A 27,798-nucleotide genomic window follows, 5' to 3' on the forward strand; every position below is an offset into this window, starting at 1 on the left:
TGGCTTGCTTTGGTTGACTCGATGTGACTTGCGGAGGCAATGAGGCGCCATGTGTGCGTGCCGTGTGGGAGGAGCTAAAGTTCACCAGCAGCAGGAGAGAGCCCCGCCCCTTCGGTCCGTAGTAACGGAGGCTCGCTCACTAACGCTGCGATGATGGACCTCACCTCGCGGACACAATGACCGACTCTTCGTGCTCTTTGCGAAACGCGCCTTGTGGGTTTTAAATGGGCTTTAAGTCCCTTTTTATGTCGACGGTTTTTTCAACGACTGTGAAGACTTGAGCGGGTTTTTTTTTGTATTATCGGCGCTGCAGCTCGTGGACGGTAAGGTCTTCTTTTTTTTTCCTGCCCGGTGTTCTTCGGTTTTCAGGTTGAGACACCTTTACAAACGGAGAGATTTGAAACAAGAGTGAATTCATCACAGCTATATCAAGTTACATTCGGGAGGTATTTTTAGTAATTGCGGTTTCAATGTATTCTAATATGAGAGCGTTTATGCGTAAATGAAGGTTTTCTGAGAGGTTCTGCCTCATGATAGTCGGAACCAAACGTTCATTTCAACGTAGTCCTGTAGACTACACGGTTTGTGTGCTTCTCCCTACAGCTGTTTTCATGTCATTTCAATCAGGGATGAGCTTGATCAGGGTCTAAATGTGCAAATTGCCTGCTTCCATTCAGAAATCGTTGTTACTGCTCATTTATATTGCAGGATTATCAGTGATTTGAATCACTTCTGAGAAAGTCTGCAATGATGTGGACACTGATGTACCTACGTGTTCAAACAGCCCCCCTTTTCAACCCAAACAAACCAAAAGACAATATGCCATTCTGTTGAATTGACTCTGCTTTATTTTCACCCCACTTAAAGTCACACTGGCACCATTGGTGCTGTTAAGAGCTGCTTTAATCACACAGGTCTGTGAGCACCATGTGGAGCCTTTTAGAACTGACCGCACGGCGTTACACTTAATGACAGCACGCCTGTTTCCTGTAATCCTCCTCCAAAAAGCCGCCTACTCTTATCTATGCTGGCATGTGTTGTGCCTCTAATGTCCCTCTGCATTGCTGTGAAACAAACACAGATCCACTCCGGGTGAAGCGTCTGCTTCTGCTCAGTGTTTCGATGAGGCTGATACGCTTTGTTGGAATCGGCCTGCAAATGACCTGTGAAACGGAGTCTCTCCCCTCTGGGCCTCTGCTCCCTGTTACCAGACTGTGATTTAGGTATCAGTAACGCCAAAGAACATTGATCACTCCCAAAGTCACTCCCTTCCCTTTTTTTCCCCGTAAACAAGCGCTTTTATCTGGAAGTACTCGAAGAAGCATCTTGTATGCTTCCTCCCTCGGTTTCTCTGAAAAACGTTCTCATATGCACACACAGAGCCCCTTCCCACGCAATCACGCACACATTCAAACACTCAACAAACACACAGACTCCACCCACTGTAGCGACTTCAGAGGAATGGTCAGCATGTGGAGAGGTTGTTGTGAAAGAGTTGGAAGGGGAGGGGGGGAGTCTTTAACCCCCAAAAGGGCAGTGATAGCCCATATAGTGTCCACGGGGGCTGGAACTGATGGGAACTTCAATGTTCAGGGGACCTTTGATGCCTCCGTTTAGTGCACAGTTGTGGGAAAATGTTGCTTTTGAATGGCGGTGGAGCAAATCCAGCTGCCGCTACATCAGCTTGGTTGAGTTGATTGGCTCTTAAAAAAAAACGATTTGGACCATTTCCTGAACCTGAAACATGTTGCAGGGAAAGGCCTTTCAGTTTGGGACATCTGCAAGAACTCTTGTTGATGTGATGTTTAAACTGTGTAAAGTTTACATTTGAACTCTGGCTGCAGAAGTGTCTATGCATAACTTTTCCTCGCCATTCGTATCCAGCGTGACTTGCAGGTCCTGTAGAAAGGCCGCCCAAGCCTAGAGGGGTTGACTGTAGATCTTGGGCACAGGAGGGCTCAGAATGCAGTTGATGCCCCTCTGGGGAAAGGTGGATGAGCCTGAAATGAATTTCCCCGAAATTTCCCCTTTTCGAAAAACCTTCCTCTGTTCCTTTCAAGTCCACTCTGTCATTACCTCACAAACAAATCTGTTTTTTTTTTTTTCACGGCTACATGTGTTTGCCCTGCATTCGGCTCATCTGTTTGAGACTGTTGTCATGCCTGGTCATCACTGTTCACACAGGACACCGGTCTTTTAGCCGCATGTCCACACACGCTCCACCGCAGGATTACGCAAGTCCCGACAGACGTCCCGTGTGTTTGTTTTAGGCTGTTTGAATGAATGCCTATACGTAGAAAGTATGTCTCCGAAATGCGGTTTCTGCTCTGTTTACACTGGCGACTAAACATGGCATGTTACTGAATATATTTTGTATTCTTTATTTAGGCACCTTTTTTAAAGGTTTTAATGACATACTCTCTCATAACGTTGAAGCATGTCTGGGATTGAGCAGAGAAGAAATGTCTGAGGGGACCAGAATGTAAACTGAAATTAGTGCTGCAGCATTTCTAGTATTCCTCCCGTGGTGGAGAAGCGTGTTCACACATGCACAATAAAGTTAATTGTGACAAACCTGTGTTTAACCGTCGCCAGGCGCGGCCTGCATGGCAGGTTTTATTTTCCCTAAACCTTGCCTGTGTGACAAGTGTTGGAGTTTGTCAGGAGTGTCCCTCTGCATCAACTTGAATGAGGCCTTAACAAAGGTGGCGGTTTTTGGGTGGAAATATATTATGCAACGTGTTCCTCTTCAGAGAGAAATGAACGCCTTGCCTGTTTTCTTTCTCTTGTTTTGACAGAAATGTAGAGAAAGAGAAACTGTGACTTTTGTAATGGAAACCAGACTGCGTTCCTGGAATGTTTTTCCTTGAGACTTTGACTTTACAGTTATTATGTTTAAATTTTGCCCCCAAAAACAGTCTTGATATTCAGCATTTACAAATGAAATGACAAAGTAAAACCATATTATTATACAGCTGTTTTTATTTATTTTTAAACTGTCCTTCTTATAGGGACAGTTAACTCTAAAACACTTATCTTTCCTTTGACCTTAAGGGCTATTTCTCCATCGCGATGTGTTTTGGTGCGAGTTGCGTAGTTTTGGCGAGGTCTGTGGATTATCTTCCAGAACCACGTCATGATCTCTGATGAGGTGATGGCTGTCGAGGTTTTCTTCTTTTTGAGTTGCTGCTTTGAGCACCACAAGCCGAGTGCCTTTAATGTCCCATTGTATTCAAAAGAAGACCGACATGTTGATGGCCAATCTTTACTGATATATGCAACTCGTATCCAAACAATGTAGGTGCTTAGAAAGCATAATAGTTATATGCAGGGTTTTTTTCTGTCTTGACCCTCCCTTTTTAAAACTTCTATTCTCACACATTAACAAACTGCTTCCAACCGTCTGTCTACTTTTATTTACTACTTGCTGGCATCAGATATGTAGTAATTGTATGTAATATAAAACTACAAGCATGTATTTATTCAAGCATACAATTTTAAAGAAACATAATGAGGGATGGAATGGGGGTCAGAAAAAGGGGGAGAGTATTGCAAATTCTGCAGTGCACCTGCAGAAAAGAAATATTGCGTAATGGTTGAAGGAAATGATTTGACGAGCCCCAGATTCCTTCATTCTCTTTTTTTTTTTTTCGGCGCGTGAATCAAATGAGTTCAAGTGATTTTATAGTTTACAGTTTAGTTCTAAGGATTTATTTGGCCGCGGTAAGCATTGCAGTTTTTTTTCTGATCCAGAGAAAATATTGATGGGGGAGGACTTAAGAGACCCTCTTCTATTATATTTTCATTGGTAATCATTCCATTCCAATGTAATCCATCTTTCTAATCATCTCCAAATATTTTCTTATCCTGATTAACTCTGTAGGTTAATAAATTCTCGATGATACCGTCCCTTATCTTATGTCTCAGCTATTATCAGCGGGGTTGTCGCCAGCAGGGGCCACACTGTCGACTTATTACTTCCTTTATTGGCGAGCACTGCTCACGAGGTGCAAAGACGGAGTCCCTGACGGTAAACAAACCAGAAGTGCTCCAGCTGTTTTCTTTTGATGTCGACATATTTGCAGGGAGTAAACCGCCAACGGCCTCCGGGGTGGCAAACCAGAAAAACGCCTTCCGACAAACCGTCACGTTTCCACCCCCGATGAGGAGGAGAACCGCTGCGTGGTCGAGGCCCGGCGTTCACGTCGGCATCCGAAACCAGAGCAGGCCGCCTCGACCGCACTGTTGCGGGTCTGACCGGACCCGGACCGAGGGCCAGCGAGGAAATGCTGTTATCTGTTACACTTTTTAAAATCCGATAACCTTGCCTGTCGACTCGAGTGAAGGAAGGAGTCCTCACGTCGGTTTAGCTGCAGGGATTAAACTTTCCCCCGCCACTCAATGTTTAAGCCATGAGATGAATAGCCTGCCACGGATCGCCAATTCCTCGGGTTTGATGGCGTAATTAGCAAATGAACAGTGATGCTAAAACAGCGTGGTCCGGACCTCACAAAGGCCGGTTATCTGTGATTACACGACTGTAATCTTCCACTGTGCCTTTGTCACGCCATTGGGTTTGTTCGCAGACGCGCCCGACCTCGCCAACTCAGCAGATGAATGAGGTGTTGTTCTCGGGGTTGCGGCCATTTTCCGCTTTTGATGGCAACGGTGTTCCCTACACCTCTCTCTGCTACGACATCACGAGGAGGCCAGTGTGGCGGGAAAATAAATGCCTTTTATTCTCTTCTCACTGCTGACGCCTTTTTAGACTGTCATTAAGTGGCGGATCCGTGAGGGAAAACCAGAATCCTTCTGTCTCCATTTCGGTATGTTTTGATTGGTCGGCGCCCTTCATTGGTCTAGATGGATCGTCAGGTTAAAAGTGTGGCGAGCTTTTTGCACAATAACCAAAAGGAGATTAGTGAAATCTGTTTTTCATTGATTTTGTAGTCCAATAGCAATCCTTTTACAGGGGAAAGCCCTATAATTGGCTTGAACATCTCCAGATTGCCATTGTTTCTGCAAACCGGGCTACGATTGAGTGCGACGCTGGGAAAGGATGTCGCTTGGCGCATGGTATTCTGACTGACGTGCAAAGCTCATTATTGACGCTTTGCGAGTTTTTCAAGAACCAATCTCCCACTGTTCCCCCGTCAGGCTTCAATAATTTGAAGCGAGGGCGACACTGTATCATAGGGACTAAGGTGACCCCAACTCTCCGTTAAGCACTTATCTCCTCTGCCGGTTCTGCTTCACTCGCTCTTTTGAAATGATAATTGCTTCTCCCCGCGTGGCAACTCTGAGCAGCATGTGCTCGAATGTAAAAGGTGGTTTGAATATTCCTCAAAGCCTCTTCGAGCTCCGGATCACTCTTAAAGTGGCGTTACATCACACTCTTTGTTCTTGATTCCAACAATGTGTGTGCATAGCGGATTTTGCGTATAGTTAAGACTTGTTACCAACCTGAAGATGATGCAGAGGGATTCAGAATGTGAGGTCATTACTGCGTTTGCACAAATGCCTTTGACTCAGAGACACGGGCGCGATGGGACCGGTGCTCAGAGTGTAGCTGTCCTGTACCTGTCTGACGGCTCAGGATCATGCAAGGCTAATTAGGACATATTCAATGTCCAGCTTTGCACCTGGTCACTACAAGTAGGCTAAATGCAGAGAGGTGGAACAGAGAGTTGTTGTGGTAATATGCATTGCAATAACCTTTCCAAATCCAAAAAAAATTCTGTTTAATTTTTGTATTTCCTGTTGACCACAAATCTTTCCGGACGTTGAGGCACATCATCTAGATGCAGATCAAGTAAAACCTTGTCAGTTCCTCAAAGAGCACATTGAACGGGAGTGTTCTCTAGTTTAGTAAATAAATCTGGTGTCTGTTATTCTAAAAGGGAACCATTATCCATGTATTGACTTTTACTGGATGGCAGTGTGAACCACAAGTGACTCGCTGAGTCATTTTGAGGCCGTGGGAAGTGAATGGCTTATGACCTGAATAGCCTTCAGCTTTGAAGGAGGTTTGATGCCTCTTGAGTAAAATCCTAGTTTGTAATTATATTTTTTCCTATGACTTTGTTGTTTTAAAATTGTCATAACTTGAAAGCAGGATGCATTACAGCCAGTCATCATTACAAAGATAATTCAATGAATAATTAATAATACATGCAGGAAACATCCGTATCCTGATACTACTGTCCTGGGGACACACATTTGAATCAATAATTCAGTAAATGCTGTTGCTTTCAATTCACTGACACTTTTCTACTACTGTCAAATGAACTCAGGATTGCAGATAATGTTCTGTAGGAAAGGAAACAAAGCTCTCTGTCTTAAGACTTCTGCACTGGCTAAATGTGCATTCAGGGGTTGGTCTTTTTTTGTTAAAATTGTGTTGCAATAAACACACTCAGCTGCTAGCATTACCATGAATGCATTTGCTTAAAGGGAACAATGAGGCACATGTTGAATCAATGTCTCTTGATTTTGAATCAGATCAGTCTCTTTGTGCCATTTGTTGAGATTGGTCTTTTTTTCACAGGAGATTTGCTTTTGGGCGTCAGGATAATGACTCTGTGCAGCTGTCTGATTATTATAGATTCAAAAGTTGAAGAGTTCATAAAGGTTTTTTTTATTTTATCCAGTTTAAAGTCTAGTCTGTTGAGTACTGACACTTGAGAGGCCTCGTCTGCTTTCTACCTGCAGAGTAAAAAATGAAATTGACCCCAGCTAAGCTGCTTTTGCTCAATTTGTCATAGTTGATGTCTTATTGATTCCTTCACTCCTGTTGACATTTCAGGTAAAAAGCTCAATGCACATTTGATTTCCGGCTCTATATGAAGAAGCAAAAACAAAACAATGTCTGGCTGGACTGGTGTTTTTATAAAAGCTGTGCAGTGTTTAGCTTGTTATGACAAAGTTGTTCATATTAAAAACTACGCAAAGGCCTCTCTCGGATAATATCCTGTAGATTTGTCTCTGATAGACAAATTACCTGTGAGCTGATGTACATTCCAATAAAAGCAATAAGCCATTTTGGCACCATTGTAGACACTCTACTGGTACAGTTTATTTTCAACCAAGTCTTGATTTATTTAGGAGTGTGCTTTCTTGGGGCTGGGAGCAGTCTCTCAGCTACACCTTCCTCTTTACTCCCCCTTATCTCATTCCCAGGTGGGCTGGATGAGAGGACACATGGAGCCCCCTCTTCACACCAATGACGTAGCGCTTTATTTCTTTGGCTCTTTGAAAATAACAGTACTGTATTCTAGCCTCGACTGAGGAATCCTTAAACAGTTTAGAATGTAAATTTTTACTTCACAAAGTAAGATGACCTCTTTTTGTTCTAAATGATCTATTCATCTATATTTTTTCCAGATGCACTCAAATCTCTACACGGGGAAAGTAACTTATGCTCTATTGGTAACGTTTCTATGAGTAGCACATGATGCCCTAGATTAAATGTTTTGAATATTATATATTATTTTAAAAGCAAAGGCAATGGATGAGGTAATATTATTGAAATAATTTATTTAAAAGATAATGATTTCAGCCTGTTCCTAGTAATGAATTCAAAGTCTATGAAAAGCCAGTAATGGACTGTTTGGCAGAAAGGGTTTGGCCCCCGCCACCCCCTTCCTTGAGTTTAAACCAATCAAGCTCTGCTCCCTCAGTTACTTCAGACTGCTATAAGTGAGAGTTATAAGGCTCAGCGGGCAGTCTCTGCCTTGTCAGTCACCTATTGAGACCTTTTCTGCTCAACACAATGGCTACATAAATCTCTCTGAATAGCGATTGGCACCCGTGTTGTTTTTAGGGTCGGACTTCGGGAGGAACATTATTGCAAGGCAAGGACGAGTAATGACCCTTCACTTAATCCTGATGCTTCCTCTTTTCTATATTTGTTTGAAACAGTTGCTGACTTCCAGTTGCATTCTCACAAAGTCACCCTTAAAATAGCAAAAAAAAAGATATCAACGCGTTGCCCAATTAAGTACTTAGTTCTCTTTTTCTAATGGCTTTGGACACACTTGTGTTACTGTTAATGGGTTGGACGTCGGCCTAATTGAACCTCCTGTCCGGCCCTGTGATGGCGCTCCCATCACGGGGTGCTGCCCAGCCGCTGATTATCTCCGTGAGTGCCTCACTCTGTTCCAAAGACTAAATGAGAGACAAGTCACTCTGCGGCGCTGAGTTATTGGCGAACTGGTGGCCAAAGCCCAGTCGTTTTGAACAAATCCAGCCAAATGGTTAGCATTCATGACCGGTGAACTTGCCACGACCTGAGCGAGTGTATCGTCCAATATGTACGTTGCATCCTTTTCTCTCTTTCTCAACAGATGCAGGTATTAATGAGAAGCCCCCGAGGGAGGTTTGAAAGGTTAATGAATCTGTAGCCTTAAGCAATATGGCAGCAGATTGACCCTTCATAGACACTCTGGGCGGCAGACCTTCTCCCAGATGAGCAGATGGGTCCTGTGGCACAGAGCGTAGTGGGGCGCCTGTACTCTTAACAGCTCCAGCTCAGATCCGATAAGTCCTTTACCGTCTCACGAGATCACTTTCTTTGGCTTTGAGTATTTCCTGTCAAGTATGATTTAATGATTTAATACACTGCACGATTAAAATGACTAAAATCCATGTAGTTAACATCAATTTCAAGGTTAAATATTGTGGAAGAAAAAAAGCATCAGAGCGACTGCGTTTGTTTAGCCGCCCTTCAGGCCAATCCTCCGCGGATCTGCCTCTTGGGTGTGCAACATCAATCTTGTCCTCTTCAGGTTCTGGCCTCCAAACATTTTATGCTTCACACTTGACTCATCCTGTATTTTGGATTCCCCAGATATCTTCAGTTGCCTCAGTCAGCTAGAGGGGCCTCTTTGTATTGACATAACTGAGACTGAGCACTCCAACTTTTTTTATGCATCCCCGTTCAATTTTACAATCTGTCTCTGCAGAGAGGCTTCTGAGAGAAGTTTTCAAATACAATAGACTTCAATGTATACATTTGACTGGAGTAATGAAGATCTACTGAGCTTTTTTTAAGACATAGCTGTAGTTTGCTAAGAAGCTTTTATTTGGTTTATACAAGTCGCTTCACACCTGAGAAATGGTCTCTCTCTTTTTTTATCTCCGAGTTGTTTATATGGAATATAGTTGGAAAGGATTTTGAGTCATAATTGTAGCTAACTGCACAGAATCACCCCTCAATATGTTTGCCATTCATTCAGTTCACTTTTCTCCCCCTGGTGACAATTTCTGAACCTGTGACTTGGCAAACACCAACGACTTCTTTGGGCACCGAAAGGTCAATGCGAGTGTTGCAATATTTATCCATGCATAACTGGACCCCAGAATTAAGCAGAAAGCGTCCTGATTCTGTGCCGGCAAAGCCTCAGAGCAGCACCCCCCTTTTCATCAAGATGTAAAAGACCTCTGAAGCCGCACAAGGATAAGCTCTGGGAACAAGGCGACCTGGGGTGCGAGTGAGCACACGCTGGGCTGACATGCTTGTTGCTGCCGTCTCAGCAGGCACGAGGGGCACCAGCCAATGTGGGGGGTGGGGGATGCTACCGGATCGTGGGCCGGTGTTGTAGCCTCTCACTCGCCTTGCTTCACTGTAGCCAAACCGACTGGTAGTGAATGGAAGAGTGACACGGACGTATTTGTGCACTGGTTGAGACCCGTGGGATGGAAGGGGAGACCCCGGGTGTGACAGCGAAGCACAGGTGCAGAGATTAGCCAGAGAGCTTTTATTCAGGAAAACTAGTCACCTAGTCTTGTGTCCCTAGACTCAAATGTGAGGCAGATCCTTCACCTACAAAAATGGCTGATACCAGTTATAATGCACAGCTTGCCAGTGAGCTACACTAACAAGGCATGACCTCAACATGCTATCCAGTTAGCGTGCAGCTAAAGGTGCCGGTGTGTAGGTGAACTGCTTTCTTTAGGCAGGTGGGGGGAAAGAGAGGGTTGTAAATCTCTGTTTGTCCTGCTTTCAGTTGTTGTAAGGAGTTTAAAATGGCCTTGTCTCAGTAGACAACATGGGGCCACTAAATGAGCCGCCTGGTCATATGGATTTATTAGCTTCTATAAATATTTGAATGAGTTCCTGTTGGAGTTGTAGCAGTGATGTAAGCTTTCTACCAGAGACGCCATGTGCTCTCCAGTGTTTACTTTTCTGAACGTCACCACCTAAGTGAGATCTCAGGGGCACTTAGACGTCGAGCACTGTGCAATAAGTAGCACTGAGTTGTGTGTATTACAGGAACAGGCTGTGCTTTGTTAACTAGATGCCTGTACTTATAAGACATTGGTAGAATCGTGTAACAATTCGCCCCCAATTCTCAGGATGAATTTAGGTAATCCACTTCTCATCCAGCACCACCGGGTCGACTTAGAGGTGCATCAACAAAAGCAAATCCTGGGACATTCCCATCAGCCTCAACCATGCGTTCAGTTTAGTGTAGCCTTACACCTTAGCGTGGCTGATTTTAAACTATTATCAGTGTTTTTACTTTAAAGTACCATGTAATCTGAAAAGAGACCCTTTCTGACCCAACTTTACTTTACTTTTCTGTTTCAGTTCACTTAACTTCCTCAAACGGTTGCCTAGTCTTAATAGGCAGCTGTTTTTAGGGTGAAAAGCTCTGCACTTGACAGCCAACATAGCTAACAACTACCTGGTGAAAGTGAAACATTCAGCATCTTCAAAGACAAAAGAAATACTAAAAAGGAGAGCCAGTAAGAATCTGTCATGAATGTAGCCTGTTATTAGCTTGATACACTAATACGCAACGGACTGCTAAGCGTCCACCATTCCAGCTTAAAGCTAACCAGCTTTGGTGTCTACAGCTTATTTCTGCTGCCTCCAAGCATCCTCCATTCATTTAAGAACTGCAAACTATTTTATAGGATTTTAATCACAGATGTCCATGATCATTTTTGTACAGTTATTTCAATCAAATGTCTTTCGTTCGCTTAGTAAAGAGGGAGTAGTCCATCTTTCCAAGGAAGACAACCCCCCCCCCTACTAAATAAAATATCTACATAACCTTATCTGCACACTGCGGAGGCCGATAAAAGTGATAAGATGTGTTCGTTGCTCATCTTTGAGACAAATGCCCGGCTTGGCCTGGGAGTCACCGTTCTTTCATTTATTTCCCAACGTTGCCAAAAAATTATAGCAAAGCAGCCATATTTTTGGAAATTTCCCACCAATATATATATTTGTTTATGACGGCATCATTTAAATACGGGGATTGAAAAAAGAGTCCGCCATGTGTTTTTACCTCGGGGAGAACTGTTGTGTGCTTCAGGGAAATTTGGACATTTACTTAGACTTTAAAGTTTGTAAAACCTTTTAAGCTACCACATGATGTGTGCACTCATGTCGGCTGGCTGGTGGTCTGTTTAGTTGAGTCTGTCTTTGGCAGCGTGGTCAAAGTGTAACTAGTAGGATAATATATACATATAGTATATGTTTTGTCATGAAGGCTTTAGCTGAAGCCAACTGTGTGCTGAATACATAAATGTGTATCGATATTTGTTCAAGTCTTAGAACAGAGAGACGCAGAGGGAGATTTCTGGGGCATAAACACAGTAACTATTAAATTCCCAATTTGCTTTTTGCATTCAGATCTGCACCATTTTGCCAGAATGAACCAACATCCAAATGCATCAACCCTTTCTCTTTTCTAGCTGTGGGTTTGAAGTTGGATCGGGATCTGTTATCCCAGCTTTGTGTTGCATCTTTTTTTTTTTTTCTTCACGTTCTTGGATCGAACATAAAGAAAAACTCTCTCTTTCTTCTCTCCACAGAATTAACATGACTTTTAATGAACGGCCACCGGTTGGAGCTGGGCGCTGATCTATCGAAGAGCACTATGAGGAGATGACAACAAGCGGCCCCTAATCCAGAAAGGATTCCTCTTCTCTGTGTAAAGTGCCTGCTAACCGTGTGTAAGGACCATTGGGAGAACAAGAATCAAGTCAAGGACACGTTCACCCCCCCGCAACCTCGCTCAGCTTAGCAGAAGATGGGAGTGAGAAAATAAAGCTCTGCAGAGTAAAGAGAGGCTTAATGAATTCCAAGGAATTTTAAAACAAACAGTGTGCATTGGTGTGTGTGTGTGTGTGTGTGTGTGTGTGTGTGTGTGTGTGAGAGAGAGGATCAACCATGTGCACGTTAGCTGCGTCTGTCCACTGTCTTCTGGCTGCTGCGCTGATATTGGCCATCTGCCTCCAATCATTGACCGCCACTGAGGATGATGTCACACCACGCATCAGTTTCTCTTACAGTAAGTCGAAATACCTGCCATGAACACATTTTTGGGTATTACCCAAGAGAAATGATACTGAGAGTTTAGTATGATGGATTTGTTGTAACGATGACATGGTCAATGCTCAAATGTATGGGTGCCAACTTGAAGAGGCCTGAACTACAAGCACCACTTCCTATAAAAACATGCAATTATATGTTTGTTCACTGAAGAAATAAAAAAAATAGCTATCACTTCTGTGGCATCGCAAAAAACACAAAAAATTTTGGGACTGTGAGTCTGCTCTCATAGTTCATTCCTGCAAAAGCATTGAGCGCTTCCTCCGTTCCTTGCTGCTAAGTGACTGCTGTTACTATTGTACAGCTGAATTCAACACTTTATCTCATAAATATGACCTTATTGTCTCTCCTGACAAATCCATTGATTGGATGGAACCTTTTTTTGCACCTGACTTCATCATTGTATGTAATCGCTGGACACACTGCAGCACCCCTCTTATTATAATGAGTCTGGATTGAGATTTTATAATGCAAAAACATGGTGCTGTTTTTACACCATTGGCTCAGCCAAGAGCTTTTTGCTAATTGATTGATGCATTCTGGCAGCGTAGGACAAATGAGGGGTGAGAGAAACAAAGATGCTGCTTAGAGAATTCAATGTTATCAGGGAAATACTGCTAAACACCTTTTTCTGTAACCTCTTGTGTTGCAGATGTAAAAGGAGAATCCACAAGTTGATTCATAATTGTTTTTCTCGCGCCGACAGTGTATTTTTTATCTTTTTGTTTTGCAACGTTGCTCACACTGACAAATCTGCCGTTCCAGCAGAAACCAAAGAACAGGCGTTTTTTGGGTGTAGTGGTGCGTTGGCAGCTGTACACATTTTCTACCTCTGAAAACAAACAATGTAATGCTAACTCGACCGTTCTTCAGTAATTCACGTGCAGCATCTCAAAATAGTCAACAACTTGAGCCATTTCCCGAAGAACTGAATGGATTAAATTTGCCCAAGACTGGTTCCCAGCAAAGTGTTTTGCAAACCACTGATGTTCCTGTTTTCTGAGAGCATACATTTCAGCTGATGATGAAGCACAGAAAATCTCACTTAAACGTCACTGACACTGATTGTGTCTTATTCATCAAGTTCAATAAAAAAGAACTTCTGCAGCATCACTGACATGCTAAACGTTTCGTATTTAAACCTCCATTCAACCCGCGCAATTGATGCAAAACATGAAAAGCAGGTCACTGTTTTAAACCTCTGTTCTGGTTTGTGTAGTCTGCAGGAAAGGGCCGGCCGGGACTGCTTTCTCTCAAGAGGACCCTTGCCTCGACATGGCCTTTTTCCCGGAAATGCGTCCCTGTTTCCTTTCGTCTTGCCCCCCTCTCCTCTCCCTCCTTCCATCTCTCTTAATGAGCGGGCTAATCTCTCATGTAGAGTGGGTGGAGGTTTTTGTGTTCGAGCCCTGGCTGTTTTTCATTACGTCTCTTGTGCACAGAGAGGGCACAAAGGATCATGGGACTTGAAGCTTCAGGCATCAGTTAGCGGGACGTTTGAGTGTTGGTTATCAGCAGGATGGCACTGTCTTTCTCCAGATGTGCGCCTACCAGATGATTTCTTTTTCTCTTTTCTTTTTCTTTCACTTAGAACGTGATGGAGAAATTTAAGTCCTGCAGTTAATACGAACAGTTTACCTTAATGAGAAGGTTTGGGCATTTGGCAACCTTTTTGATATTGTATGTCACTTTTCTTTTGTGATTCAGCAGTGTACTTAAGTCCATAAGATATCAAAGCGGGGAATGTGTGTGTGTGTGCGTATTTTTTAGCGGGTCGATTTGACATAGTGGCAGATTTTCATGAAGCAAGAAGACATTTCATACAAAAAAAAGCCCAGTAATTAAACCAGCAGCTTAAGTGCATCCAGAGAATCTGTCGGTTACGGTTAGTAGGAAATGTACAACAAAGGAAAGGAAAGATTTTCCATTGTTATACTTTCACACAGGCGGAGCTGCAGAGCACCCTGTGTAGGCTCTGTACTCCGTGTCCATTCCTGTTCATGCTTGATTCATGCTCTGCGAATATTGTGCGCTTTCTCTCATGCATGCAGTGTATGGATCACAGTGTAGAACCAGGGGGGGGGCTGGGGCGAGGCGAGGCGTGGGTCAAGCCACATGCTCGTGACATGCTCCGGTGCCCACTTAAAAACCCGGCCAGGACACCCCCCCCGATCCTGAAAGAAAAGCGGTCTGAGGCTTTCGGCGGAGGCGGCGCTGACAAGTGCCTGCATACAATGCCATAAGGGCGGCAACAACGCAGCACAATTACAGCACATCAACTCGGTTTGCTTCAGACGCTTTAATGGCTTCATCACTTGCACGCTCCAGGAAATGTACAGAAAAGTTCCGTCTTGGCAGATTTCAACCAGGAACATTTGATTTGAAGACAATGGCAAGCAGCAAGGGAATAACAGTGCAGCTTTTAATTAAGATGGACAGAGAGGAATGCAAGGTTAAGAGAGTCACTAGGATTTCTTTGGTGGGAATCGCTGGGGTGCAGTGTGGATTTTTATAGCTCAGTTTGCCTCGTGGCTATTTACATCTTGCAGCAGAGATTTGCTCATTTTAACGGTAATGGTGACACAAAGAACCCCACCTTCTTTTTCTTCTTTTAAATAGATCGCGTTTAGCTTTTTTATAGCATGGTGAAGCGTGAATGACTCATCAGGTGAAATAAATCAAGTCACATTACATTTTGTTATGTGATACACAAACCGTTTTTTTGTCAAACTTCAGTGTTCACAGTGCGTTAAACAATACATTTATGTTTCTATAAAACAAGTCACTCTGTTTGTCTCTGAAAGTTATTCAATCTTGAAAAAGCAAGTATAAATGCATTCAACAAGTATCAAAGGAGATTAAAAATGAATTTTAAACAATTAAAAACCTCTCGCCACGTCAGGTATTTTTAAAAACGTAACAATGTTTATACACAGTGAAAAATAAAATACAATACAATTTGAATGCATGGTATATCAATACAACTCACCATTATTATCTGAAAAAGAACAACGCACTGCTTTGATTTGAGGCAGAACTTAAATGGTTAAAAGCAGTTGTTTCATGAATCTTTCATTAAGAGTCAGAACTTTCCTGATTCGGTTCCAGTACGTTAATGTGTTCCACGTGCGTCTTATTCTTTCTTGTATGGTGTATACTTTTTTTAACTAACCCATAGCATTCTATTTTATTCCTCTTGCACTATGTTGTCTTATCTGGCTTGTTGTCCATTGTCTAACTGTCTGCTCTTATGCGCACACCGCCAAGTCAAATTCCTTGTATGTCTGACCCATCCCTCAGATTTTAAAGTACAGGTTTAGCACTCTGATTCATTGCCCTTTAATGACTGACACCTGTTCACGGAAATATTTGTAATTTCTTTTTCTTTCACTCAAACTTTGTCAACAACATAACCGCTGTGAGCCATAATATGGAGGCCCCTGATAGGAGCAGCATCGTGTGTGTGTGTGTGTGTGTGTGTGTGTGTGTGTGTGTGTGTGTGTGTGTGTGTGTGTGTGTGTGTGTGTGTGTGTGTGTGTGTGTGTGTGTGTGTGTGTGTGTGTGTGTGTGTGTGTGTGTGTGTGTGTGTGTGTGTGTGTGTGTGTGTGTGTGTGTGTGAAAAACCATTAGCAAGGATCCTAAAACCAAAGCCCTTCACCACTTTTCGTCCTTAATACTTTACATTGTGGTGGATGAGCAGCAGACTCCGTTCGCTTGCTCTTCTCATCATCAAGGACCTCTCCAGAGACACACACACACACGCGCATACAAACACACACACACATGTAGGGTAAAGAGTTGTGTGTGCATGCTGTGGTCACACTTAAAGGCCTTTTACACATGTCAGTTCAAAGTGAGTGCACTTAGTAAACTGCACATATTTCCACCGGTGGCCCAAAAAAGTGCGCTAGCTAGAAAATGGCAGGAGAGATTATTGACGCGTACTTTGATCGGATTCAGCCTGTGGCAGAAACCATCTGCAAGCCAGCTGGATTTGGCCATTTCTTTTCCTCTTCAAGTCCACTTGGCTGAGCCATAGATACGATGACATTTATCAAGGAAATCTTTTTCGTTGTGTCTTTATTAGTTTTTTTAGTGTGTAAGGCTTTAAATACCCAAATAAAGAACATCTGAGGTAGGGGAAGGTGGTTTAAGATGTGGAAAATCAGACACCCCTAACCTTTTGGAGATTTATTTTCAACAAGAGCAAATGCTCCTGAAACAGCCATTTTATTAGAAAGAACATCCATCTGTTTGAATGAATGCAGAAAAATTACAAATGCATTTCTGATGATGAACGATCATGTCGCTGCTGCCCCCGGCAACAGACACATGACAACTTCACAAAAGGTGTTTAGCGTAGAGACGTTGAGAGGCATCAACGGTAACTTAAAGCAGCTGGAATAGAGCAGTGTTGCAAACACGAATGCTGGGACTCACTCTTGTATCATTGATCTCTACTTTGCCTGAATGTAATTGAAAATTTAATATTCAATATTAAAAAAAAATGGTTTAACCGTCAACAGCTGAAGGGAAGGGATGCTCAGGACTGACTGGTGCTGTGCGTCAGACCTTTCTGCAGTAAAATACTACGTATTCTAAAGGGACTCTTCTACCGCGATAGAGACTGCAAATCCACAGAAAAACAGTCAAATGTTGGTTTTTTTGCGTAAGCTGCAAGAGGAATAACAGGTGCAAATTAAAGGTCAGCCAACACATGAGTGCATCTAAGCCGGGGCGGTTGCTAACGTTGGCGCTAACCTCGTACACTCTATCAGCAGATTGCAGGTGGCTGGCTAACGCGGCTGGAGCAGGGTTGGTTGTCGAGTCGTGGCATTCGTCAAAAAGCTTTACACACCGCTGCCCTGCTGTAAAATTCAAAATGAACGTCCCAGCTCCACTACTGTAGCAAATTACAGAATTAAACTTATTTTAGTACTTGGCAGGGTGAACCAAAGTTGTCGTGATTTTTTTTCCATTTAGAAGCCCCAAAAATATGTGCTTGTTAAAATTGGAGTCTGTGCCTCAGATTGCGGGGACATCTACTGTCTTTATAGAGAGGAAAGAGGGCGAGCATGGGGGAGGGGGGGGGGGGAATAGAGGTCGGAGAGGCATCCCACACATGACAAGAACAGGCTTGTCTGTTTTGAATTGTGTGTGTGTGAGGGAATGACAGCAACTCTCCGTCTGTGTTGGAATAACCCACCCGGATACCACGCGAGTCTCGCCTAGCTAATATCCAGGATTCCTCTAAGCTTTCAGCCATGAGAGACCACTGTGCTCCATCGCCCCACTGCTTTGTGTTTGCTGGGTGTGCGTGCCGATCTAGAGTGCATCAGGATGACACCGGAGAGCCAATAATTACAGAGCATTGCGCCTGTGTCGCCTCCTTGCTCTCTGCTTTTAATATGGCGTGCGTTGTTTTATGCACTCGCGCTGGCTTTTTCTACAGAGGCGAAAGGAATCAGCGAAACACATAGGTCTTCACATATAACAAATATTCAGTAGTTTTTATTGTGGGTGCCCTGATTCAGAGTCTGCTCATTTAACCATGTGGAACTTTTTTTTGCTGCATAATCCCCACACTCAGCAAACACTGCACTTACACATTGTCAGGCCTCTAGTTATTATCTGCAAGTTGCAGCTGTCTCTCAGTATGATGTTTACACTCTTGCACACATAATAAGAGCGTGTGCAGTGCACGCAAAATTGCTGCAAAGCCACACCATCATTCCCAGTGATTACAAACTACACAACACATCTGTGAAACCTTGCTGCCCGACCTTAAAGACTCTCTCAGCTTTATTTACAGCCTCGTGAAGTGCAGTGAAGTTTTATTTTTCCGTTACTAGCTGTGCATTCATTTTGGAGTTTTTAAAATACAATCCCAATCCACTCACGTAACCACAGTGATCTCTTTGTCGACTGTTCAACAAAGTCATGGTAAAATATTTGCAGTGTAAAGGAAAGGGAATGTGTGAAGTGAGCCGCGTCCTCCGACTGTGCCGACAAAACGGTGTTCCTCCGGCCTCTTGGCCAGCACACTGCAGCAGCTCCTGTTTGCCAGTGGTCACAGACGCTGAAATAACCATCACTTTTTCCCCCAAATGTCACCGGGGTTCAGCGCCGCGATGACCCCCGAAGCGACTCCTGTCGGGAGCTCCTGCGCCGCTTATCGCCCGTCCATTGTCGAATCCTGTCAGAACGGGGCGCGCCTTGAAGCTGCGCGCTCTTGTGTCCCGTCAGCTTGCAGAGGGCAGAGATGGGTAGCAGGTTGTTCAGTGTGAGATTAATATCAGCTTTGCTTCACTCTCTTCTCCTTTTTTTTTTGAGTTTGTTCTCCCAGGCGAGCCCCCCCCCCCGTGTCCCCCGTTGCCCTCGTGTCCTGTGACTCGGCTCACGCTGCTTCAGCTAATCCGGGGCGTATGTTTACAGTCTTTTGCCAGGCGTGTAAGCAGCCAGTCAATCAGCCCACCTTTTAGGGTGCCTGTTACCCCTTTCGAAACATAGTTTGAACCGGCTCTGTTTCCCCCCTGAAATGTGATGCCTGCCAAAGGTGCTGGCGTGTGTTTTATTTCTCAGTGGCACTGTGTCTGCAAGCTGGCACCATCCGATGATATCTCAGTTACCTCAATGGTGACTAAGCACACACTGATCACGCTCAGCTGTGATGTGAACAAACGGATTCCCATCACAGTAATCTTAATTGATGTCACTGTGCTATTTCGGAGGTCTCTCAACAATGAGAGCGTTATCCAGAATCCTAAAAAAAAGCTTTGGTTTATGTCTGGGATTTATTGTCTTTTATGAATCATAAAGATTTTGCCTTAAGGCCACTCACTTTTATATCTACACACATTACAGAACCTTATTCGTCTCACAGAATGAAAATAGAAATACTAAAAATAAAATAGGAATTGCACACATGGCTCTGTCCAAATGTAACACAATGTCAGTACCAACAAATCTAATGCTCCCAAATGAAGACATTGTATCTAATTCAAATGTGAAGAAGAACCCATTGGGATTTTAGAGGGTTTATGTGCTTGTCTGTTTTTGTCTCCCGGCAGAAAAAACAAGTATCACAAACGAGTATAGCATTTGTATGGAATGCAGCATACTGCTACCCTTGTTTCTGTTTCAATACAACACTTGTAGCTGTTTGTCATGTGTGCAGCGATTTAGCCTGATTCCCTCACAAACATCTGTTTGATCACTCCGTGCAATGATTTGTTCCGGCCACCTTTACCTCCACTGGAAGAAAAAAAATCACGCTTTTATGAAGACAATCCCAAGATTGAATTTAGACAAGTGGATTGCTGAGGAGTTATTACGTGTCAGGGGAGAAGAGTCATTCGCTTCTTAAATGTCAGTATTTCAAGCCGACCTCGATCTGTTCTCAAACCACGCGTCTTTTGACTTGTGCCGCTGCGCTCCGGTTGGAACCGTTTTGGCCCAATTTGGCCCAATTTCTTTTGCAGCTTGTAGGCATTAATAACCGCGTAGAAACGAGGCAACTATACGCAGTCTGACTTCAAAGAACCTCTGCCGCTAACTAATGCAGCATGTTAACGCTAGCCATAAAGCAGATATATTGATGTGATGTGACGAGCATTGGCAGAGGCTTTAGGGCCCCGGTTTGTTGACAGCCGCCTGATTAAACAGGCGGGTAATGAATGGACCTGGTGCCTGGCTGTGAGATGGCCTGCAGATGCCCGGCATTCTGCTGCAAGGATGTCAAAACACACAACGGGTCTTCTGCATCGGAAAGTGTGGGGGAAAAAAAAAAAAAAGCGGCGTAGACTTAAATCGCAGAGATACAAGGCACGGGGGTATCGGATGGAATTTGCCGCAGCTTGACACAACTGACGTTTGTTAGTGGCTCGACCTTCTGCTCTCATCAGAAATCCTTCCCAGCGGTGCTTTGAAAATAACATTTTCTTCCCTTGTCTTTGTGCTTCTTTATAGGTCAACGTCTCAATCTAATCTTCCTGGTTACCGCAACTCCCGCTCAGTGTCCCGACCTCATACCCCCCCCACCACCCAACAACACACACATACATTATGCCACTAAGTAGCCCCCCCCCCGGTCCGCTCTCAGAGCAAAAGTTCCTTGAATTTTCTCTCTTTTGCTCGTTATTCCATCGTCTGTCTAACAGGATGTCACTGTGATTTATGTCAGTTTTAATATGCAGAGCGAAGGTGGTTTTTGGTTCAAGTGAACTGCGACAGTGCAGCTATGATATGTTCCCCCAGGTCGAGGGGAGCGATGGCACTCCCTTGTCTGCCGGGGCAGAGTATACCACTCTATGAGCATTTAGGACATTCGTTTTAACAGACTAATTCCCTTTGAATCAAGAGAGTTTCTGCTTCTCCACATTGGAACTTTTATTTTTTCCCTGTCTTAAATGACAAAAGGAAGTCTTTTTTTTTAATTTTACCTCATCGCTGAGGTTTAAAGCCAGGCCCTCCCCTTCATTGTCTCCAGATGTCACAGCGTTTTAAACAAAAAGGGGGGGCTGTTGATCTGGAAAGGGCCTCCGATTCGATTTTGGACAAGATTACGCCTGTGCAGCTGGATTCTCTCCCATAAGAGGGAAGCAATCGGCTGCCAACAGGCCTGCAGAGTGTTGCAGGAACCATTTGTGAGCATGTTGGAAGGTTTAAGTCGTGGGTTGTAAACATTTATTGCTGTTTACTGTCTCCATTTGCATTAAGCAACTGCTGGAATGTTGGAGATAAAAACTTCCCCCTGGTGTCTTATTTGTCTCTCTGTCAGAACGCTTTCATTTTGGAAGCACGTTGCTGGTTCCACACCAGGGAAACACTGCAAAGGGTTAAGCTGCAGCAAATAGTGCCGATGACGACTTCAGATACGAAGCAGTTATCTTATTTGGGGAAGCACATGGAGGCCGTGACCCTCAGTGTTTTGGCTTGGGGAGCACATCAAGTATGTTTTTTTTTTAATGTTTGGAATGGGAGGCCATAGATAAATAAGATGGTCAAAGTCTGCAACGGGTAAGAAGCAATGGAAGCACGGATATATTATTCTACGTCCCATGACTTTGGAGGCCTGAAGAAGATTTTTTTTAGCCGTGTTGATATGCGTTCTATCAAGTGACAACGTTCCACATGGACACAGTGGTACGCAGAAGAAACAAAAAGAGGAAAAACCGCTGCTGATGCCCAGTCGATGATCCTCACTTGTTTTCAGAGAAGTTAAAAGGGATCAACGTGTTGAGAGTGAATCTCTACATTACTAAAACTACTTGAGGCTGCGGGGGAGGGAACGACGTGGGAAAAAGAAACTCCGTTGACCCGCGGCCCGCCTTCTAAAGACGTCCACTTAGAAAGGTTTGGCAGAGTGAAGGAGTTTCAGGTTGGCAAGGAGTTGAAGAGGCTTTTTTTATTTTATTTTTTTGCTACGCGGCTGCCAGTGAGAAATAGAGAGAGGGCGGCCGGCAGAGGACGGTGTGGACGTGGCTCACTGGTATTCTCCTGGAGCTACAGTAGCTGCTGGCTGCGCTGGAGGGATAAACGGAGAGGAGAAAATGACAACATGCTCAGGGAGAGCTTCCCCCCCCTGTTGTCCCATAAATGGATTCGTCCGAGGCGCTCCGCCATGTGTCGTGCTGCGTGTGGTGTTGTAACGGGACGTCTGCCCCCTTGATCCTCCCCCCCCCGGTTGGATTTGTGGCTCTCTGTGTGGCCCTGACGCGGACTCACGGTCCCTCGCTTTGAAGTAGTAAAACACGAGTTCAGATGTTGTTACCTTGTTTGTGTTGGGCCAACACATTGGAGTGGGGGTTATTTTGTGTTTACGTGGTTTTGGGGCTTAATGATGTGTGTCTAATAACGCAAACCTCTGAACAGGTATTTTTGTGGATGTAGAACTCCACTTCAGCCTCAGCATCGTCTACATTAACATATTTATTTTCATCACTTTCATTAGGACTTGTGTCCTAACTGCAATTTTGAAGGATAATAATAATTCACATTTGTTCCATAGATCCAGAGTCAGAACCGCAGACTTGCATACGATTTTTCTAAGTTGGTTCTCCTTTCTCTGCATAATATGATTTCACGGTATGTTGTACGTTTCTTCAGATGTCTTTAGTGCCGCCAAACGATAATTATAAAGTAGTTGTTATCAGCTAAGAAAGCTGTGTACACCAGATTATTTTCAGTATCATCACAAAACCAAACCACAGATATTTTGTATCAAATGAAATCAATAAAACAATGACATTGGGAAATCATCATACTCTCCTCGACATGCGTTTTAAATCCTGGCACCGTGATAAGGAAATATGTGATTGTTTTTCTCTCCACGGAGGACAAGCTCTTGTTTTTTTGCAGCATCAGGACATGTTCTGTCCCCGCCCGTTCCGCTCTGCTCTGTCCCGCGATGTGAATGATAACAGCTTGTTTTCTCCTGCCGTTTTTCCCAGATGCAGCGGAGAGATCGGCCAAGAGATTTTCAGCGCATGGCGTCTTCAATTACACCTTCTTGCTGCTCAGCCAGGAGGACGACATGCTGTACGTCGGAGCCAGGGAGGAGCTGTTTGCCCTCAGCCTCTCGGACATCAGCAAGGCCGAGCTCCAGAAGAATGTCAGTGTGGACACACGCCGAGTGCTTTATTAGAGGGATCATTGCAATGAGACCGGCAGATCATTTAGTCCCAAGTCTGTTTGATTATAATTGTAATTTCAGGTGTATTGTCTCTCTTGTAATGCAGTTTGTAAATACAAAATGTTCACTATTAAATACACACATGTCCTCTGCTGCAACGTCAGAGGTCACTTTGTTTATCTCCAGATCACACCCCTGTGCTTTCTATACATTTTGATAGTCGAAAAACAGTCCTCTTTCATCGGCATGGTTCCCTGAGTTGGGCACCACTTATTCAGGGTTTCTTTTTTTTCATCCTCAGCTGACGTGGGGCACTCCTGCCGGCAAAAGACAGGAGTGCAGCTTCAAAGGAAAGAATCTGCAGGTGAGAGGCACCTTTGCTCCTTCTCCAGCAAAACGGCAAATACAGAAAACGCCTGCGGAAGATACTCGCGTAATGGCAATGTTGAGAGCGCGGATTCTTCTTTCGCAGGAGGCGTTTGTTCTTTCCGTGCAGTCGTCTCTCAAGTCGCTTCACTCGTGCCGTGAGAAGATGAAATGAGCATTGAGTGCTGTGTTGACGAACCTTTCCGGCAGTTCCAAATACATTTGTCATGTGTTCAAACTCGCCAGGGAATTGTTCTTTTCTGTGCACTGCTTCTCGCTCCGTGTCTGTCTGTAACCTTGTTGTCATGCCAGCTGTTGTATCCCTAGGCGACAAACCTCGCTAATCTTAATACTGCAGTGTACAACTATTGCAGAAAGCCCACCAGGCAACTGCTGTGTGATGCCGGGAGGTTTTCCCATCTGCGTTTGAGGACAATTTATTACAACTTTTTCTATCCAGATTTGCAGTTTTTGAAGTATTTGTGTTTTTCTTCTCTTTTTTTTTTTTTTTGCACCGGGTGATTTACTTCTGAATATGCGCTGCAGTGTTCCAGGCACATGTTTTAAGGAGTTAGCCAGCAAAATACATTCAGTTCTAAGAATTTCTTGTGCACTTTGTGGACCTCACACTCCCTCTTTTTGTTCCCCATCCAGACTGATTGCCTTAATTACATCAAAATCCTCCTCCGGCTGAACAGCACTCATCTCTACGTGTGCGGCACCTATGCCTTCAGTCCTATTTGCGCCTACATAGTAAGTGATTAACTCCTAATCTACCCATCGTTCACTTCCAAGAGTTGATTTTGTTTTTCACTCCCCTCGTTCTTGATTTCTATTTCTCTCCAGTCATTAGAGCAGCTTTGGACTTTGATTTTCCTTTGTGTGAGTTCTTGAGGGAAATCGAGCTCTTTTATCCACCGTGTCAGTATTGGATCTGCTGTTACCCAAGCGTAACCAAATGCTGCTGAGGAGGCACCAGAGGAGTCAACGGGGGGGTACACAAGCTGTGGGGTTTACAGCAAGAGGGGAGCAGGAGACCTGTTCATCACATCTGGTGTGATGGTAACCGGCAGCAGGATGACATTGATTTTAGGGCCGGGGGGGGTGGGGGGGGGGAGTTCAAGCCTGGCAACGGCCCGGCTCTTAAAGCGGGGCATTAAACTCTCCGCTTTGACGTCAGAGTGAAAGAAAAACATGGGATTTCTCAGACTGTATATCACTTGGCAGGACTTTAGGCCCTGACCTGAGATTCCAAGCGACTGTGAGCCCGGTTGGTCCGGGTGAACACTCGTCATGTTGAATGAGAGCAGGACTGTGCGTGTCTGTGTCACGACCTGGCTCTCTCTGAGATGCGTGATATTAACGTTTAATAAATGCTTTATTTTTATAGCTCAAAACAGTCTCGGAGGGATTAACGACAGAGTGATAGGACACTGAAGCCAAGAAAAGACACTAAACAATCAGATGACGGACATTAGTTAAAACAAGCCCTCATAACTCATAATAAAGATTCTCAAGAAGGCCCTCAGCATTGTCCTGTTTGATAGAACTGGAAATTGTTTACATACATCTTTTTCATGCGTCTATCGATGGAATACAGAACTTTCCATTTGAATGTTGAGATCCTAATTGCTCAATGGAAGAGATGCATTTTAAAAGCCTTTGCAACGCAAGTGAGGCCCAACGCCGAGCTCACACAAGTGATGTCATTTTTTCTCCGACGTGCCAAGGAAGGCATAATACGACTGCTTTCACAGGCTGATTATTGACCCTCATACTGGCTGTAGAATTCTGTGACGTATACACTTACAGTGTACAACAAACAATATTTTGTGTGCATTAACCAGCCTAAGGCCCCTGGAGTTACTGATTAAGTATGTTCAGAGGCCTGTTAATTAACAAGGTCTGTTTCTAAATCTCAGTGAAGTCCCATTTACGGCAACAGGATACAATACACTTTTCCTTCAATATGTTGAATAATCCTGGTTGTTTTGGAAATATTTAATGACAACGAGTTTTTTATTAAGTTGCCTTTGACGTACAGTTTCCTGACAGACAGAGCTACTGTGTGTTCAGAGGGGCCAGACTCCCTTAAAGTCAGTGTGCTGTGTATATTGTAATGAAGAAGTGGAGAGAACAGAGGCTTTTCTTCTTCCTCTTTCTGTGAATTGAATTTATTTTGAACTGGGCCTGAGGGACGTTTGCTTTTTGTGTCCTCTCTCCAGAACACGTCAACGTTCACACTGGAGAGAGACGAAGCGGGCGAGGTCGTGATGGAAGATGGGCGCGGCCGCTGCCCCTTTAATCCAGAGTATAAATCAACTGCCATCATTGTTGGTATGTATTAACACACTCGTTTTTCCCCTTTGCATGTTACTTTAACCATTTGGCACACTAAGTTCTGATGATGAGCTGTTCATGAGGCCACTTTGATTCAGGAAGGAATCACGTCGTGCCTGCAAATGTTGTTCGTCCACATCTGTCCCTCTTTAACAAGCAATTAGTGAATAAATGACATGTGCATATTAATTGAAATAGTTGTTGGTCTAATCCCTTGACTCTTTGCTCTGTTTCTCTTAATTACTTCTAAACTATAACTTCATCTGTTTTAAAAACTCCTCTACAGCATTTCTTTGTACTTATTATTAATATTTCATTAATAGAAAATCAGGTTGTTCATTTGAACCTATTTCAATTGTTTCCTTTGTTTTCTTCCAGATGGTGAATTGTACACTGGTACTGTCAGCAGCTTCCAGGGGAACGAGCCAGTCATTTACAAGAGTTTGGTTCAGGGAACTGCGCTGAAGACCGAAAACTCTTTAAAATGGCTCCAAGGTAAATTCCATTAGATTTTTTTTTTTTTTTCCTTCTCATCTTCCATTATGTACTTAACAGAGCAGATTAGCTCCAAAAACATATTAGCGAGGCACAGTCACTAATGCAGCAGACCGAGAGCAAAGACGAGCCCTCCCGGTTGTATCAGCGCTCCTGAGTGAACTCTCGACTTCTTCTCCTCAACACAAGTGCAATGCAGAAGTGAGGCACCATTGCGTGGACAACAAAGCTGTCTCTCTAACCTTCATGTTTCCTCTGCGTTTTCTCCACTTATAACAGATCCAGTTTTTGTCGGGTCGGCCTACATCGAGGAGAGTCAGCCAATAGGAAACCCCGTGGGAGACGACGATAAGATTTATTTCTTCTTCAGCGAGGCGGGAAAAGAATATGACTTCTTTGACAACACCATTGTGTCAAGGATTGCTCGCGTGTGTAAGGTAAGTCACCCGCAATTATGTTCAGGTCATTATACAAGATGGTCCTGCAAAAATAAAGAGGCGCAGCATCGCCTCCTTAATCCTGATACAATTGCCCTAAAACGAGGCGAGGCGCTCCCTTGTCAAAGCACGTCGGGTCACAATAAACTCTACATCGTCATGCTTGTTAAGATGCAATGGAAATGTGTCACTGGCGCGGTTAAAGCTTTTTCTATTTCACTGTGCAAACATGTTTTCAACAGATTTGGTTTCCACTCGCATTGAATCATCTGCTCCCACTCACCACGCCCCTCTCCCCTCCCTTTTTCTCTGCAATGTCATCTCCCTTCATCTCCGTCACAGTGGCAGCTGCACTTGTCCATCCCTCCAGCACTTTGCCTTTCTTCACCAGCGCCTTGAGCTTTGCCGGCATTATTAGTATTCAAGGGTGCGTTGCAGCAATACAAAATGCTTTTTTCTCCCTCTGCTAAATGGCCTGTATTTGTTGCAGGCGAAGCATGCAAACTGTAGCAACTGCAGAATTTACTGTTATTATTTAAACTGCTGACGTCATTCTCCTCCTCCTCCTCCTCTTCTTCTTCTTTGAGAGTTTGGTTTGCTTGGATCACCCTGAATAATCAGACGTTCCCCCTCTTCACCTGTACTCGGATCAATTAAACGGCTGCTAGATATACATGCACTTAGCCTCCCTCCCTGACTGATGCCTCTTGTGCACAGAGGCAGTAATGTGAGTAATCGCGGGGACAGCATGTAATCTTAAGTGACAGCTTAATGACTTAGTCCTGCTGGGCTCTGGCAACCGGTGCTGCAACACCTCTCGCTGGCGGCGCACCTCTTGGGTTCTATATATGGAAATCATTGACAGAACGGGGCGCACACTGTGGTGACTTGCTGCAGATGAACTGTGCAGCAGAGACAGAAAAATTGGCTTTCTGTGCTCTCAAAAAGCGCTTTTTTACCTCTGGAATGCAGCAGCCTTCTTTTTCATTTGATCATTTGTTCAGATGCTTTTGTGAGGGAGTACAGTAGGTACTGAGGGTGGTTCATTTCCTAATTGACTGGCGAAAGGAGATCTTTCTCAAATCATCGTGTAGAGATGAAAATACAGGAAATTCACTTATTGTGCAGAGGGACAACACCCCTCATGTGTTGTCGTCAGTCAGTCCTCAGATGTTGCACAAAGC

The 27,798-nt window shown here is 44.0% G+C and overlaps 1 protein-coding gene across 2 annotated transcripts in view; it reads left to right on the plus strand.

The window, feature by feature from the left end:
- Window positions 1–27,798, plus strand: part of sema4bb (sema domain, immunoglobulin domain (Ig), transmembrane domain (TM) and short cytoplasmic domain, (semaphorin) 4Bb) — a 47,540-nt gene that overhangs the window by 6,648 nt on the left and 13,094 nt on the right. The window contains exons 1-8 of one of the 2 annotated variants that reach the window (XM_037489380.2): window positions 100–323; window positions 11,827–12,305; window positions 22,795–22,955; window positions 23,278–23,340; window positions 23,997–24,095; window positions 25,568–25,679; window positions 26,061–26,177; window positions 26,457–26,614. In XM_037489380.2, coding sequence (XP_037345277.2) covers window positions 12,185–12,305; window positions 22,795–22,955; window positions 23,278–23,340; window positions 23,997–24,095; window positions 25,568–25,679; window positions 26,061–26,177; window positions 26,457–26,614 — 831 coding nt within the window. In that variant the 5' untranslated portion in view covers window positions 100–323; window positions 11,827–12,184. Of the gene's footprint in view, window positions 1–99; window positions 324–11,826; window positions 12,306–22,794; window positions 22,956–23,277; window positions 23,341–23,996; window positions 24,096–25,567; window positions 25,680–26,060; window positions 26,178–26,456; window positions 26,615–27,798 lie in introns of those variants that run through there. The other variant, XM_037489387.2, reaches the window with a different exon arrangement.

This window comes from Pungitius pungitius, chromosome 4 (assembly GCF_949316345.1).
Source record: "Pungitius pungitius chromosome 4, fPunPun2.1, whole genome shotgun sequence".
Taxonomy (NCBI): domain Eukaryota; kingdom Metazoa; phylum Chordata; class Actinopteri; order Perciformes; family Gasterosteidae; genus Pungitius; species Pungitius pungitius.